The 16,582-nt window shown below is 39.0% G+C and overlaps 1 protein-coding gene across 2 annotated transcripts; it reads right to left on the minus strand.

Moving 5' to 3' along the window:
- Nucleotides 1–9,221: 9,221 nt before the first annotated feature.
- Nucleotides 9,222–10,874, minus strand: LOC148026872 (uncharacterized). 2 transcript variants are annotated; one of them, XM_087691404.1, is made up of 2 exons: nucleotides 9,577–10,874; nucleotides 9,222–9,363 (listed from the first exon to the last, which is right to left on the minus strand). In XM_087691404.1, the coding sequence occupies exon 1, from the start codon at nucleotides 10,851–10,853 to the stop codon at nucleotides 9,657–9,659; it is 1,197 nt and encodes a 398-aa protein (XP_087547530.1). In that variant the 5' UTR covers nucleotides 10,854–10,874; the 3' UTR covers nucleotides 9,222–9,363; nucleotides 9,577–9,656. The 2 variants fall into 2 exon arrangements, with proteins under 2 accessions (XP_087547530.1, XP_087547529.1); XM_087691403.1 differs by having other exon boundaries at nucleotides 9,510–10,874.
- Between the last annotated feature and the right edge of the window lie 5,708 nt (nucleotides 10,875–16,582).

Here is a 16,582-nt window from a genome sequence, read left to right on the forward strand (position 1 = left end):
TCTCGCAATTTCCGGTTGTGCTACTTGCAGAGATCTGCTCCCAAAACAGAAAATGAAAGCAACACTGCTCCTCTTACCAGAACACCGCGAGCTTGGCTTGCTTTCTTGAGCTTCTTACCACGAACAAGGCTCTGATACCATGTCAAGATTGTGGGAGAGAAGGAAGGAGTCTCACTTGTAGCTTTCTTGCTTGCACAATGGGGGAATACACACAAGGGTGGAGGCTGAAAACAGTTTTCCTCTTCTTAGTTGTGGAAGCCAAAAGAACTCTGTTACAAAGAAATAGAAGAACCCTATATATGGGTCTCAAACCAAACTCATCTAACTAAGGTGGCAAACTAACTGAGCCACGAACTAGAGTAGATAAGGATAGCTGTCATGTAGCTATTATTCATGGGCAGTGTACCAACCGCATCTGCAACTGACAAGTTGGTGACATAAATGCACAAGGGTCACCCTGGCATATCACGAGTGGAGCTCGGTATCTCAACATTGTACACCATCTACTTCAATGGGTGTCAAGGAGGCAAGGTTGGGTTTGTCGACTTGTGGGTGTTCTGAAGAAGATGGCACCATGAGAGCCAACCCTTGCTGTGTCACCACTCGATGTTCCTCTTCAACATTTATGAGCTCTTCAATCGGTTCTTCTCCCATGTATGTGATAGAAACAACTTGTGGAGTTGTATCTTCATCGCTCTTCTCCTCTAGGGGTGTATCCAATGCAAGGAGGTAAATTGCCAATGCGCAATCACACTCCACGAGATCCAAAGGTGATGTACCTGGTGCACTTCCCATGGGAATAGTGCATACTCTATGCGAAGGATCCGCATGGGCCAGACACCTATTCACCACTTTTTGGTGATTCTTCCTTGCTTGAAATACCATGAGCTATTCCAGAGGCACCCAAGTCATGTCGGATCCCTCAATGGAGTATGTGCATGTAGCAATGGTGCTCACAAAGTCTTCCAAAACCTGAAGAGGGGGATCTAGCGATGAGAGCACTATTTCAAGGTTGAAGTTCTTAGAGAAAACCTGGAATATCTCGTCACCGTGGTTGGCAAAGATAGTTTCATGGATCCATCCATCAAAGTGTGCCCGAGCATCCATCGTAATAGCCAGGAGGGATATGGTGGATATAAAGAGATGAAGAGAGAAAGTGTGAAATGAAACAATGAAACAAGACCTAAACTACTTTTACCTTAAAAACCTTAAGTTTTAAACCATTAAGGGTTGTTCGCATACGATATTTAGTTATGGCTTTACTTACATTTTTGTAAAGTTTACATGTATATGTAAATGTGTTGATGTGGAAGGTGTATAACAAGTGTATGATTTTGCATAAATACCATAATTTTTAAATATTGCAAGTTTGTAAGCGACAATATTCTATTAGCAAAAAAAATCTAAAAATTTACAGGTGTTGGATATTACAACTTGTGGTGTTGGGATTTTTAGGGAGACTCTACAATTTCTAAAATATGTGGAGCCACACACTTTTCGCTGGTAACAGTATCCTCAGCTTGGCTTCGAATTTTCCTACCATCTAGTTTAAAATATAAGCTAACAGGTGGATTTTGCATTAACATTGTAATTTCCTGGCGCATTATACTCAAGGGCCAATCATCCTCCATTTGCAACACTTGGGGCTCACGGTCCTCACAAATGACAGTAACATCCATAGCTGCACTTTCACGCATGTCTTGATCAAGGCACAACCATTTACCCTTGAGCATCCTCCATCTACGATACTTGAACACTAGGCATAAAGTTTGTCGTGCGACAAAGTACCTGTAATTGGAAACGAAAGTTAGCCGATTCATCCCAAAGTAAGATAATAGTCAACCAAGAGAGAAAATTTTTACTTGAAAGCCATGTCCCTTGTTGTGACTCGACACTCCACTATGTCAGGATTGTGAGTTATTCTTTATGTCCAAGTTTTGCCTAGAATCCTTGTTGCATAATCCTCTGATGTATTTTTAATGATATACGTGCTTTTGGTATGTCTCAAACCCTTACATTCCTTGAACATGTGTGCAAAAATTGCAATCGGTATGAACCAGCTTAGATGTACATTCTTTGAGCCGGTGCTTGGCTTCATAGAATTCAATATGTCTACTGAAATTTTTATACTACACATGTGCAAAATGTCGCTACTACACAATGGCCATTCTATACTATTGAGATTCGATATGTGCATAGACTTAAGGGTTCCATATTCTTGACTCCCCTTGGGTAATATATACTTGGAGTCATAGAAAAAAACAAGGTTCTCTGCGAGTTGCTTAGCTGTATGCCCCTCAAAGAGCAATCTACCAATTTCAAGGTGGTAACACTTAAAAGAACTAGTGAAACTCTCAACATTTTGCCACTCATAGCAATCCGAAGGATATACTTCTGTAAATACAAGACAAGTTGTTACATAGGTATCATGAAATTTCTTATTCTCAATGAGTTGCAAATACTTACTGTTTGCAAACTGTTTGCAATGTTTCGTTGAAAGGGCACAGTGGGCGCAATATGTATTTATTTTTTCATGAATACATGTTGTATGTACAAACGCCTCTGTTACAAGGTGAGAATCAACATTCCTTTATCTGAGAGCTAAAAATTTACCCTTCCAGTGCTTTGATACATCTGCAATTGCAAATGCTTTCACCCTGAATGCTCCCTTCATACTTGGACGCATATGTACCCAAGACAAGCAATGATATGTATCAGTGATCCAATTCCCTTCTTCATCTTTTCTGTTACGTACTTCTATCGAGAGACTGCTTGTTCTTCTCTCAGGCATTATAACCTACGCATTAGATGTAAAGAAGTATATATTAATCCCTAAATAATAAGCATTTTAAGTCTATCCAGTAATCACCAATACGCCATACAAATCAACATGGCATTAAGAGATGTTTACACTTTTGTAAACAGACATAAACATCGATATCGAGATGTATCTGGATATATACATCAACACAAAGTATAGATTTAATTTCAAGACATCACTTTAATCATACCATTTACATGAAATATAATGAAAAGAATAGCACAAGAATACTCAGAGAATTTTGCCAAAATAAATTTTATTATAATGAAAAGGAGTCTGATTCGACTCAATACATTGTATGAAATGTGGGTATTATAGAGTAGTTGTTACAAGGATAGCAGCCACATGGCATGCAAATCTTAATAGGCACATTGGATTGACACCTGAGATATTCTAAGACTCAACACATTGTGTGTTATATGGATGATATGATACAAGAGTTTCATGGATCATTGCCAATTGGCATGGAGATCCAAATGGACACATAGGACCAATAAAGCAAAGGATTTTTGAACCATCGACTTCCAGCAAATCCATATCATCCAACACAAAGGAATCACTCACCACATCAAAATAGTTGATGGAGAATTATATGCTTCACCTAAACCTTGTACAATACCTGCATGTACAAAAAAACACTTCCATGAATCCCTTTTAACAAAAATGCTTGCATGAATCCCTTTTAGCAAAAAATATCTAGATAACTGCATGAATAGAAGCAATACAAAATATGACCAATTTACCTATAAGTTGATTTGCTGAAGGTAAGATTGAATCAAAACCCATTGCAAATGATGGACATAAGAAAACATCAATCCCATGACATATAAAATTCACTAATTAAATGAATAAATTTTGGCACCACAAAATATGGTAGATTTACCTGTAAATTGAGCTACAGAATCTCTGCTCTACCTTGTGTTAAGTGCTGCAACAACAATTGATCCTTAAGTTAGAACTAGCATAAAACCCTATTGTAAAGATAGTAGAAAAGGGATAATGCAGAGAGGAAGAAAGAGAGTGTGTGTGAGTACGCTGGAGAGAGAAAGAAATGAGCACCTATCCAATCTTGCCCAAATTGATATCTGCAAAAGACAATTTTGCAAGAGTTAGTATTTACATGAAGGTATACTAGAAAAACAGTAGAAAAGAGGAAACATAGAGAGAGAAAGAGAGAGGGAGAGAGAGATAAGCACTTATGCAATGTCACCCAAAATGATCTCTGCAACAAAACAACAACAAGGGTTAGAACTAGCATTGTGTTGTATTGAAAAGATATCAGCAAAAAAAAAAAAAACAAACAGAGAGAGAGATTAACACCTTTGCCTCTTGCTCCAAATAAACTCTGTAAGAAAACAACAATTTTAAACAACATCAAATTCTATTGAAAACACAACATAAAAGAGAAACAATACATAGAGAGAGGGAGGAAAGAAAGGAGAGAGAGATGAGCACCTCTATCTCTTGCCCCAAACAACCTCTGCAATAAAACAATAACAACAATAAGAAATGACATCAAACCCTATTGAAAAAATAGAAAATAAGAGAAAATGCAAAGAGAGATGGGCACCTATGTTTTGCCCAAAATTTGGAGTTGCGTGGAGAAGAAGGTGCAGAGGTAAGCAGAACACTCAAAACCCTAATTATTCTCAACAGGGAGCTTCAATGGAGACGAAAATTCATGAGTATAGAGAAGAGAGGGAAAGTGGTCTATTGCTCAACTTTTGGGTCAAACTAATTTCGTAAGAGGGAAAAAAGTCAAAATTGAAAATTCTCCAAAAAATATGGGGGAAAATACAAGGTGAGAGAAACTCAAATTTTGTGTACTATTCATTCTCCCTTTTTGTAATCCCCCACTACCCCTTTTTTTAATAGAAAACCCAAGATTTGGAGAGAGAAGATTCACCCTCCATGGATGTCAACATCTAGCCTTCCTATTGGATAATCCAAAAGGCCCACACCTTAAACTATATTATTTTTAAGGGCCCATTTGTGAGTTTATTTTTTTCCTAATGTGTAGATTGTGATCAATATGATATAGTATTTAGGAGTGCACATGGTCTCTCTCTCTCTCTCTCTCTCTCTCTACATCTTAATTAGTCTCTACATATCTTCTCTCTCTACATCTCAATAGTCAATGTTACCTATGCTATAATGCATTGAATTGTAGAGAAGCTCGCCACTTACCAAGTCCACCCTACCTTAGGGAAGATTCATCAAGAATCTCGCCCTCCCATTTCCCTCATTTGGATAGCTTTAGCCACCAAGGATCCTAGATTACACAGCCAGGATTGGCAGACATGTACTAATGCAGGAGGACAGGGATTGGGCATCGTCGCATAGCATGTACTAGGAGGAGCACAACATCATGGATGCTTACCGATAGACCTTTTGGCGCCATGCCTATGGGACAGTTGGAGGCCGAGGAGTGTATCATATTTCTTATGGCTGGTGGCACATGGAGGCCTGGCAGTGGGGAGTCGGTTAGCCCAAATGTAGAAGGATGGAAGTTGCAAACTCTACACACAACAGCCTCTAGAAACTCCAAAGCATTGCCTTTGGTCATGTGAGGCAATGCAGCTTGTGTGGAGAGGAGCATGCAACATCCTCTGCCTTATGGCACCCAACCCCCACCCAACCTTGGATGTATCTCATGGGGAGCTTTCTGCTAGTAGGTAGTCAGCCAGGGCCGTCACCTTCTGTATGAGGCTGGGTCATGCACAGTGGTCAGTTTGGAGGCTTTACCCATCTGCCAGGTACTAGAGCCCACAACAGACCACTCTAAAGGTATGGGAGATCGTAGGGAGTCTTACTGGATGGCACATCTAGAAGGCGTGGTGTCAAGAGGTTTTTGGCAGGGAGAGACTTTCAGTACATGCAACTTTAGCAGAGCTCTGGACCTCTATGATTGGTTGCAATCTAATGGTAACCCCTCTTGCTTAAGATCTCCAACTAAACCCCTCTACATCTCACTCTCTCTCCTCTTAGCAAGCCAAAGAAATGGAAACCATACCCTACATGGAAGCACTTGGACATTTTAAGGTATTTGATCACTTGTACACGACCAAATTTATATTATGCATGACATATTTTCTCAAAAGCTATGCACCAATCAATCTACAAAATCGGAAGAAACTCAAAAGAGTCTTGAGGTATCTCAAGACCACATCTCATGTGGGAATGATGCTTTACCAAAGCACACAAATGAGTTTACCCTCAAGGCTTATTTAGATGCAGATTGGGGTTGTGACCTTGATAGGATGTCTCTTATAGGATTTGTCGTCACACTAGTAGGTGGGCCCATCTCTTGGAGTACAAAGCAACAACAATCAATAGCAACAACTATCAAAGTAGAATATATGGCATATAGTATGGTAGTAGAAGAGGTAATCTACATCAAGAAACTCCTAGAAGACATTAGTTTTGGCTACCACCCTCAACCAATTCCTATCTTCACCAATAACAAGGCATGTATATATGTGGCCCAATGGCCAAAATCAAGTCTCAAGCTATGTCACATTGACGTATGCTATCACTTTGTGTGAGAGTTAGTGGAAAACTTTCATATCGCACTTGATTGTGTTCTCTCTTGTGAAAATGTTGCCAACTTGCTTGCCAAATCAACTCCTCACCTGAAACATAAAATTGCAATGCAAATCGTTTGCATGCTCTAGGGAGAGGGACATAATATGGATCCATGGATATATGTATAATCATTATGTAATATTCATTGTTGTTTTTTTTCATCTGTATTCAGTTGTATTTTCTATTTTACAATCATCATGGAATCCTTTTGAGGGGAGAATGTTATTTTAGAAAGTGTTGCAGGATAAGATAGTTGTTGTAATGAGTTAAGGATATGAAACATGAGGACAAAAAGATCCCATAATGATCCTCATTGTAAATATCCCAGATAACTAGGAAAAGGAGCTCACCTACCCCATTCAATGTATCATGTATATATAGAACTGCAAGTAATGAAATGAGCAACTGGAGTTCACCCTACTTTTCATACTCTCTTTATCTCTCTCCATACACTGCGCATAGTGTCTTCTTATCCTCTTATCCTCTAGCCCATCATTTTCAATTAACAAAAGGCTATGGAGCATGTGTGAGTTGCATTGAGCTCAACATGGTGTCTTAAGAGTGGTAGTGGTTATGCCACTTTCGAGATAGCCTTTGTAAGTATATTTTTCTCCCATTTGTTTAATTTTTATTTGCTAGTTTTGATTTTATAAGTAATATTTAGTGTGTTGTTTTTTAAATTTGCATATATTGATCATTTGCGCTAAACCCATTTGTGTAGAAGTTACATTAACAAGGGGGAGAGGCAATTGACTATCATGGGCTTGTACATGCTTTCATGTTATGCTCAATTCAAGTGACCTTAAAATGTGCATATTCTTTCTTGTTACAAAATTACCTCAAAAATACTAGGACAAGCCATAATGGGAGAACGAGACTTCCAATAATTAGGAATCTCATCATCATGTTGTTGTTGTTGTTGTTGTTGTTGTTGTTGTGTTGTGTGTGTGTGTGTGTGTGTGTGTGTGTGTGTGTGTGTGTGTGTGTGTGTGTGTGTGTGTGTGTGTGTGTGTGTGTGTGTGTGTGTGTGTGTTTTCCCATTTATACATGTGCATTGTATCACTTCTATTTTCAAGATACTTTCATTTGATGCTCAATATTATGCTCATTGTTTTATACAAAATACAACTTTTTTTGCATGCTGCAATGGGGCTTTATATAGGTCTAAACATAAGTCCATGTCTGAGAGGATAGTAGATATGGATAACATGGATCTAGCCTTGCAAGGGACCAAATTCATGCTTTAAAATATTTTTATTTGCACTTGTTGGTATATGTGTTAGCACAATTTATTGCACATGTTAGAATGTCTGTAGTATATGCATCAAATTATTTTCTATGCACGTTTGGTATTAGTGTCACTACATATCAATGATATTTTCAATGAATATCCTAAGGCCCTTTTTAGCACATATACTAATAGACTAATGCTTAAGATTTTTTTGTCTGGATTTTGATGGTGGGGCCTGACATCTTGGAACATTTTCGCATGTATTTTCATTATAAATTTTGTTAGTATACCCTCCATATGTTGTGAAATAATGCAACTATGACCATTGCACAATATCATCAAGTATTTCCACCCTTTCAAAGTCAATGGGAAGGAAATTATTTTGGGTGAAGCTGATGGTTTGTCAACCCTATAGAACTAGTTGAGAGCCCAACTTTCTATGGTATATATTTGATCCACAAGGATGGAGCCACAGTTAATAGCCATAATGTATTCAAACTTCATGATCTCATAGCCATAATGTATTCAAACTTCATGATCTCATTTGGTCTCTGGGTGTAATAGGAAGCTGTCATGAAAGGTCATCTACAAATCAAGTGGTGAATGTTCCTTGTGTGGAGGGAGAGTGTGTGAATTTCCTAGATTGTACACATTAGAGAAGTGTCACGGTTAGGCTTCCATGATAAAAAGCTTCAATATACAACTCTTTTGACTTAAGTTTGATATCTTGTTGCCTTTCACAAAGAAAACAACAATTCCTTGGTTTGGTAGAGATGCTTTTTTTACAAATAACTTGTCTTTGCAACCCTCTATATCACACATTAGTATCAAGATTGCATCCCAATAGTTTGGTAGAGATTCTTTTTTATAGATGACTTGCCTTTGCAACCATCTATATTGCACATTAGTATCGAGATAACATCGGAGTGGTTTCATCACATGAAATGTTTCGTCGCATGATATGTGTGCAGCTACCCACTCGTACCCACTTGCCCTTGGCTTCATGGGGCCTTCGTATCATGAGGTGATTAATCTTGATAACCATTTTTCAGCTTAGAAAGGCAGCTACTAAGTTTATGTCCATAGAGAACAAGAAACATCTATGAATACATTTGTAGTAAACCCAATTTGAAGTTGAATAAGTCTGTCAGACCCTGAAGCCTCCACTTCTTCAAGGCTAGGCCATGCAGTAACATCTCCTCCTGTGTCTATCTGAAGTTGCTGGATACCGTGTAAATATTAACTACTATCGTATGTAGAGTTGATATTACTCTTGCAGTAGGTTAAAAAACTCTTACCATAACCTTGCTATATTAACTCTCGCAGTATTTTAGAAAACGCTGTAACAATAACCTTGAGGAGAATATGATCTAATTTATTTGTTCCTGAACTTATATGGATCATAAACGAAACCATACTACAATCTGATCTCTGCAAATTCAATACTCATACCCGCTATGTACGCCTCCATTGCGCTGGCTGAAGTTACAGTAAGGAATCATCAGGTGGAATGCACGAAGTATAATTAAGGAGATGAGAATATGAGTGGTAGTTTGCAAAGTTCCTTGCAACTAACATTGTAACTGGGAGAATTGTGTGATTTATTGCAAACTAAGACCCAATTTATATCGAATCACCCATTTGGGTGCAACTTGGTGGAGCCATAGTAACTGCAGGTACCTGGGGGATACAAGCAGATGTAGGAGAAGAAGTACTGGCGTTGCATCTGTAAAAAAATGTTCAAGGAATTAATTGAGACTTGACCGTCTCCAAACACTAAGTTACTATCGAGTGATAAACAACACTAATCTCAAGCTAATGATTACAAAAAAGGCATTTACTATACAATAGATTAGGAGGCAAATCTCTCACATGGATTGACAGATTTGGAGTAGAATCTATGGGTATGAAGAACGAATCAGAAGAAAGGAAGTAAAACCTTATGTATGGTGAGAAGGGTGAGCTGACGAGATACTGAATATGGATGTAAGATTGGGATAGGTTGCAGTTAAGAGGGGGCTAGCAATGGATGATGTTTGTCAAGGTCTGCAGGGCATCCACCTGCATCTGCAAGCCAACGATGTACTCCGCAATCGCATCGAGAAGTGCCGGGAGGTTGGCCAAGGCCAGCTCATGATCATGCTGATAAGAACCCTGATCTCTTTCAACACCATCATTATCACTTGCATGATGTATTCCGTCATTTCTACTGCTTAATTCCGTCCCTTCTGCTGAGGATGCCATAAAATTGATGCAAAATGATGGGATAACCACCTCTTGCAAGCGCTTAAATACCTCAATTGCATCAAAATCCTGCCCGTTCAATGCCGCATCTTCATCACGATGATAATTATGCTCCTGCTTAATCATACTATTATCATTCTCAATGTTATCACCATCATAATCATGCTCCTTCACAGTTATATCAGTCTCATGATCATTATCATGATCACCGTCAGCCAATACACACTCGGTGCTGATCAATTCTGCATAGACCCGAGAGCTATGGCATGACTTCTTACAACAGATTTTCTTATTCAAGTCAGAAGACCTGGATGCTCTCTTTCTGGAGGCATGCTTAATTTTCATCTGTGCAGATCTAGCCTTGAGGCCACAGCCTTGTGGCAGGCAGAGGTTTGTGGATGGATCGTTGGTCTGGTGCATGCCTGTCTGACGAATCAGAGAGGAGCAGCTGCAGGGGCTAGGGCAGCAATGGGCTGGCCGGTGCATGCGCATGTGCTGGCGTCGAGGGATGATGGCTTCACATTCTGCGGCGTGGCCATTGCTGCAACTACCAGCTTTTACTGGTGCATGCTGGACTTCTTCTTCTTCGTCGTCTTTTAAATCCCTGAGTTGTGTGTCCTTGCTGCACAGGGAGCCGCCACGAGTGGCTATGGCGAGGGACATCTCAACCGCGAATTTGACAGCCTGCAGGCGCTCGGGCGGGGTGAGGTGCGATCCGCCATGGCCATGGATGCGAGTCAGGGTGGGGATGAGGAGGTCGAGGTACTTCTTCCGGCAGGCAGCGCGCCCTGTCGGAGAGCAATCGAACCCCATGTGGTCACTAACGATGGAGGGCAAGAAGCAGATGATGATGGATGACGACGATGGTGATGATGATGATGATGTTGCAGCAAACCCTAATGTGTCAGAGGCAGGGACACAGAGAGAGAGAGAGAGAGAGAGATCAGAGAGAGAGAGAGACCTTTGTCTCATACGGTATTCCCAATTTCCCACCCATGTGAGCACAAGATCTCATTTATACTCTCTCTTCCCCCCTCTTAGCATCAGTGCCACATAGATTCACCTTTCCATCAATGCCACATAGATTAGCTTACATCATTGCCACACCTTTGTTTAATGCCACTAACATGCTACATAGATTAGCATCGATGTCACACATTTCCTTTAAAACAGCTCCATTATACTCCCACCACACTCATCAGCCTCACATCAATGCCAAGTGTTAAATTGGTCACCCTTATGTTCCAATTCCTCAAGCATGTGCTCTGTAGAAGATAACTATAGTCGTAGTTCTTGAGCACATGTGGCTTAAATCAAGAAGAAACTTAAAATGTCTATGCATGTTCTCTTAAACACTTATTTAATATATTAGGGGTGTTTTTAGCATATGCTGTCAAATCCTTTTGATCCAAATATTCCAATAATGACCATGATCAATTTTGAGACACTTAAAAAATAAAATGCTCGCCCCATTTCAATGCCAGAAATCTCTATCATCATCCTAATATGTCTTGTTGGTATTACTATTAAGCAATCCCTTAGTAAACAAGCCCCTTCAAGTGCATGTTGCTCCACTAAGTACTAGTAGGCATGAATCTTTATCATCACTCTAATATGTCTCGTTGGTGTTAATGTAGATCACTCCCTTAGTAACTAACCCCTTTGAGTGCATGCTGCTTAATTAAATGTTGATCACTCCCTTAGTAACAAACCCTTGCCAATACATGTTGTCCCACTAACTACTGCTAAACACAAATCTCTATAGTCATTCTAATCTATTTTGTTGGTATTGATATATATCACTTCCTTAATAATAAACCCCTTTGAGTGCATGTTCTTCATTAACTACTACTATAGGATCCCCTCCCCCCTTGTGTGTGATGTTAGGCTAGCCTAGCCTCCCACATGCTTTCACATGAATGCATGCTCACCCAACTCAAATTCTACCCTATCCCCATCCTTCCATGTGCCCTCCACTCTCTGGCCATGCTTCCCACTTACTTCTTCTCTCCACCCCCACTTTACACACTAGGTAACCCCCTTGCCTCACCCATCATTTTCCCTACTTTCATCACCATCAAAGCCCTCATACTAGGCCTAACATAACATTTTGCTACACTTTCCTCCACTTGCCCTACCATGTGCCTAGGGATCCTTCCTCACCAATCCTTCCCATCTAGCCCTCCTTTATGTCTCCCTTTCACCTTTTAGATTGCATATGCATACATGGTCCCTTTCCTTTAATAGGCTTGAACAACATGGCCATTCTAGCTACAAATGAATGAATGCTTTATTAGTGTTTTTGGTTGATGGCATCATACAACTGAATAAATTTCCAATCTCCAATCACTTTTGCTAAGTCACTTCTTTCTTTATGTGACTCCAACTCTCACTTGAATTGATCTCACAACTTGTTCCCTAAGCACAAAACATAACAAATTGTCCATTATAATAAGTTCTTGATTAAAGGGTCAAGTGTAGACATTGCTACATGATCCTTAACTTTCCAAGCAAGGCATGTTCAAAAAGGAAATTGTAACCAATTTTCAATTCTTTAACCATGAGAAGAATATATGTTGTTATCATGCACAATATTTGAAGAGACTTTTACAAAAGTTAAGAAAGCTACCATATTGACTTTCTGAAGACTAGCACACAAGGCCACATGGTTGCCATAGTGTATGGAAGCAAATTGTAGAAGCAGTAGGGACAGGAACTCACATGCTTCCATGTTTGGTGGCAAATGCTCCTCTACTATTGTCTACCATGCAAGACCAATGTTTGGTCATGGCCATCAACACACTTATTCTACTAGCACCTAAACAAACATATCTTTGTTGCACTAAATTCTATTGTAAATACAAACATTCACTCAAAGAGCAAGTGTTGAAGCCCCATAAAAGTTGCCTCACCTTTACAAAACACTTTAAGAGAGGATGAAAGATGATGCATTAGCATAGCTTAGATTGGAAATTTCCCATTGAGCTTATTATTCTTTGAGATATCTACTGAGCTAATCTCCATTAGAAAGTTTACATTATAATGCATACATGTGTCATTCGATAAACCATGCCTCTTCCAAACCTTCATTCCATGTAAGTATACCCTTGTTGGGTATAGTGGTCTATAATTATGCATTATAAAGTGGCCATTAGACAAACATGTTCCAAACAAGGCATCAAAATAACTGCTTGAAACCTTTGTCACTTTTCGTTCCAAGAGTTTCAACTTCATGCCAAAAAGTGTGAAAGGTTGATTGGATGAGATATAAAAGGTTAAAGCTATCATGTATGAATAGGAAGGAAGCACATGCACAAATCTGTCCTTTGTTTTTTCAACTTGCAACTTTTTGGAAACCTTAAGATATGGAAATTTGCACGAAAAGGTTGCTAGAGTAAACCTTAAGAGATAAAAGTTTGCACGAATGGCCACCAATTAGCATATCAAATCAGTTTTTGTGCTAATTAGGTGTGGATTATGCATTGTTTATTATCACTAGTAAAATCATAAACATCAAATCATCCTATTTGGATTATCTAGTCAAGACACAAAAGTTCCTATAAGGTTGTCTTGTTTTCCAATTGTAACACACCGAAAGAAGTGAAGTGGGAGACAATGCTTTAATACTAAGGACACTCATTCCCAAGACTCAAGGTAGAAGCGATAAGCATGGAAGTGTATCTTCTTCATAAATTCCCAAGACAAACTATGTTTTTCCTAAAAGAAGTGTGAATAATAGGAGCTTGCTAGGTTTCTTGGTCACGCAACTTACAAACCCTTATACTAACCTCTTATAATGTTGGATCCTACATTGATGTGTCAATTCTTGTGTTGTTGTTATATACAAAATGAATTATCCCATCCATAGTTGTAGGAATGATTCCTAATTTTCTATTTTCATGGCATAAGACAAGTTTAGAGTTTAGCATGCTTTGTAAAGACATTCCAGTTAAGCTAGAATGGCAATTGAGTATCTCATGAACTAAATCTACATATTGGTGTATTTTGATGAAAAGCAATCATAATTTATGGTAGATTCCACAAAAACATGAAAGCCAAGGCTCTATGAATGGGGTAAAGGACAAATTGTGTGAACATGTGATATAGCTCCTCAAAAGATGGAAGAAGGGAGTTTTTCTCCACAAAATGAAGATATATGTATGCATAGATGTCAATGTTCATGACAAGCATTTGGTAGTGAATACCAAAACCCTTTTAACTTAAAATTTTGGAGCCATATTCCATGTATTGCCATTCTTGTAGGTTTATAATTAAAAGCTACAGTATCCTAAGTGGTAGTTTAGTTGGCAAGGACACTTGTGTGTGTTGCATGTGGTTGATGCCTTGAGTACTAGTTGAGCAATTTGAAGGGTATTTTTGTCGACAAGTGACCTTTGACCTAAAATTAGTGTTGGCCTTGAGCACTTGGGTAGAGTCCCAAATAATAAAGAAGTCAAAAGGCTACGTATTATTTTTTTGAAAACTAAAACCTAAATGTAAAAGAACACCGTTGATCTCAAGTGTACATAATTTATCATTGTTTTTAAAAATTCTCTAACAAGTCTTAATGGGGGCCTTGCTAATTGGAGAGAATCTGAAAAGAGAGGAGTAAATGGAGTATGTTGCAAATGTGGCAGAGAAGAAACATTATATCACTTATTGTGGGAGGATGCTTCTTTCGGATCCATTTGGCAATAGTTTATCGATCGCTTCAAAACCTTGGGAGATTCCAATTAAACAAATAAGAAGCAAGCATCTTAGGCCTCTACTAATCTACTAATTAGAATCTAATTTCTCAATTTCAAGTGTACCAACTCTTCACCTTCAAAGCAATTTGGGAAGCCAAATGTAGTGAAGTTTTAATTGCACATGTGGGAACCCCCATCATGAATACAAAGGTTGTTGGTTCTTAGCTTTGTTAGCCAAACTTAATAAGTCTAAAATGTCCTTAATAATCAAATGTCAACTTGAATAGTCAATGGATAATGGCCCAAACACTAGTGTATGACTTGCCACTGGTTCCCACATATTATATAACCCTTATAAAATTTTCAATACAATTATCTGTTCATATCTAAATTTGCACAATTTTTACATGTGCTTTTAAGCAAACCCTAACAAATGTAAGATTAAGATTTCTTGCCATATCAAAATTCTAGAGTTTTAATACTATGATAGATATTGTGTTGACTAGTATAATAAGAAATTTACATAATGGTATTACGATCATTAAGGTATCTATGGGTAAATTTTAAGCCTCTACTAGGGAACTTAGAGGGGCTTCTCGTGGGCCCTTTTCAAAAGAGCCATAATGCACGGGTGACGGAACGGTGCAAACCTGTAACTCTTCCACGCAAGGGGAAGATCAAATCTACCTTCAATGCAGCTGGGCATTAGCCATATTTATGTGCCTACAAGGGTATTATCCATATTTATGTGGCCTACAAGGATATTATCCATATTTATGTGTTTACGAATTACTAGTGGTAGGCGATGAAGGTCTCTAATGTAGAAAGGTTTTGCAACATTTTAGAGAATACACAAAGCATGCCTAGAATGTTGTATTGGGCGCAAGGGATGGGGCCTGACGCGGGTCGCGGGAGCACCTCAATAACCAACAAAATAGGAATTCAAGGATTTTGTTATTTGTAGCGGTTACAGGGCGGGCCATAACGCCAGCGTATGCGAAGCCACGTGTCCAACCGCATGATCTGTAAATGGAATAACGGCCGTCAGATCCAGCGAGGACGCATCTTTGCAAGGGGCCGATGGGACGATCGGAGCCGTCCATTTGTCGGTGATCGGCCTCGGCCCGCCATGCACGCCTGCATCATCAGTGACGGGAATTCTTAAGGATGAGTCTTGAGAGGCGGGAGCATGAGCGGATATGATGTGCACGTGGCGCTTTCTTATTGGGGCGCTCGGGGGGTGGTCCCCAATTGCAAATTGTCGGTTTACCAAAGTAACCCCACAACCATCGTTGGGGAACTTGGAATTCCCATGCCCCTCCTCACACCAAATACATTTTTGATAGCACATACAAAAACATTTAACTCGAATTTTCGACGGTATCTTTACATCAAATTATGTGTACCTGTCATCCTTATAACTAAATTTTTTGTCAAGTCCATTTTTTTAACCTTCTTATTTAAATGCTTCTTCACTTTTTAATATTGCTTCTTGCATCCTTTCTACCAAAAATGAACTTTTTCCTCTAGTTTTTGAAGATGTTTTTTTTTTTGAATTTTCGACAATTCAATTTGCATTAAACCTCGATTTTTCCTGAGCACTAGCCATAGCCTATACCTGCTTGGAAGCTTTGGAACCTGGCATATTTCATGTTCTCTAAGAAGGACCAATGACCATCACAAAAAAAACCAAGGTCTAATTCAACTTCAAAAGGCTTCACGATCTCAAGTGCCCTTCTAAGTTGTCCTTCCTTCTTCTTGATTTTATCATGAGTATCCACCAATCTCTCCACATCGCAGTGACACTTTAGCCATAGATGAACTTTGGAGCCATGAACATCGCTGAAAGTCGATGAGATTTGCAAAAGGGTCCAAGTTGTTTTCAATAGAAACCATCATGTCAATATTTACTGCTTATAATTATCTAGAAAATCAAGTTTACAACCTTGCTATTTATGATGTATATGCAACTTGCCTAGTATTATGCTTCTTAGAAAAAATCTTTGTTATCCC

The sequence above is a fragment of the Lygodium microphyllum genome, chromosome 13 (assembly GCF_053477565.2).
Source record: "Lygodium microphyllum isolate KBCC chromosome 13, Lygodium_microphyllum_v1.1.10, whole genome shotgun sequence".
Taxonomy (NCBI): domain Eukaryota; kingdom Viridiplantae; phylum Streptophyta; class Polypodiopsida; order Schizaeales; family Lygodiaceae; genus Lygodium; species Lygodium microphyllum.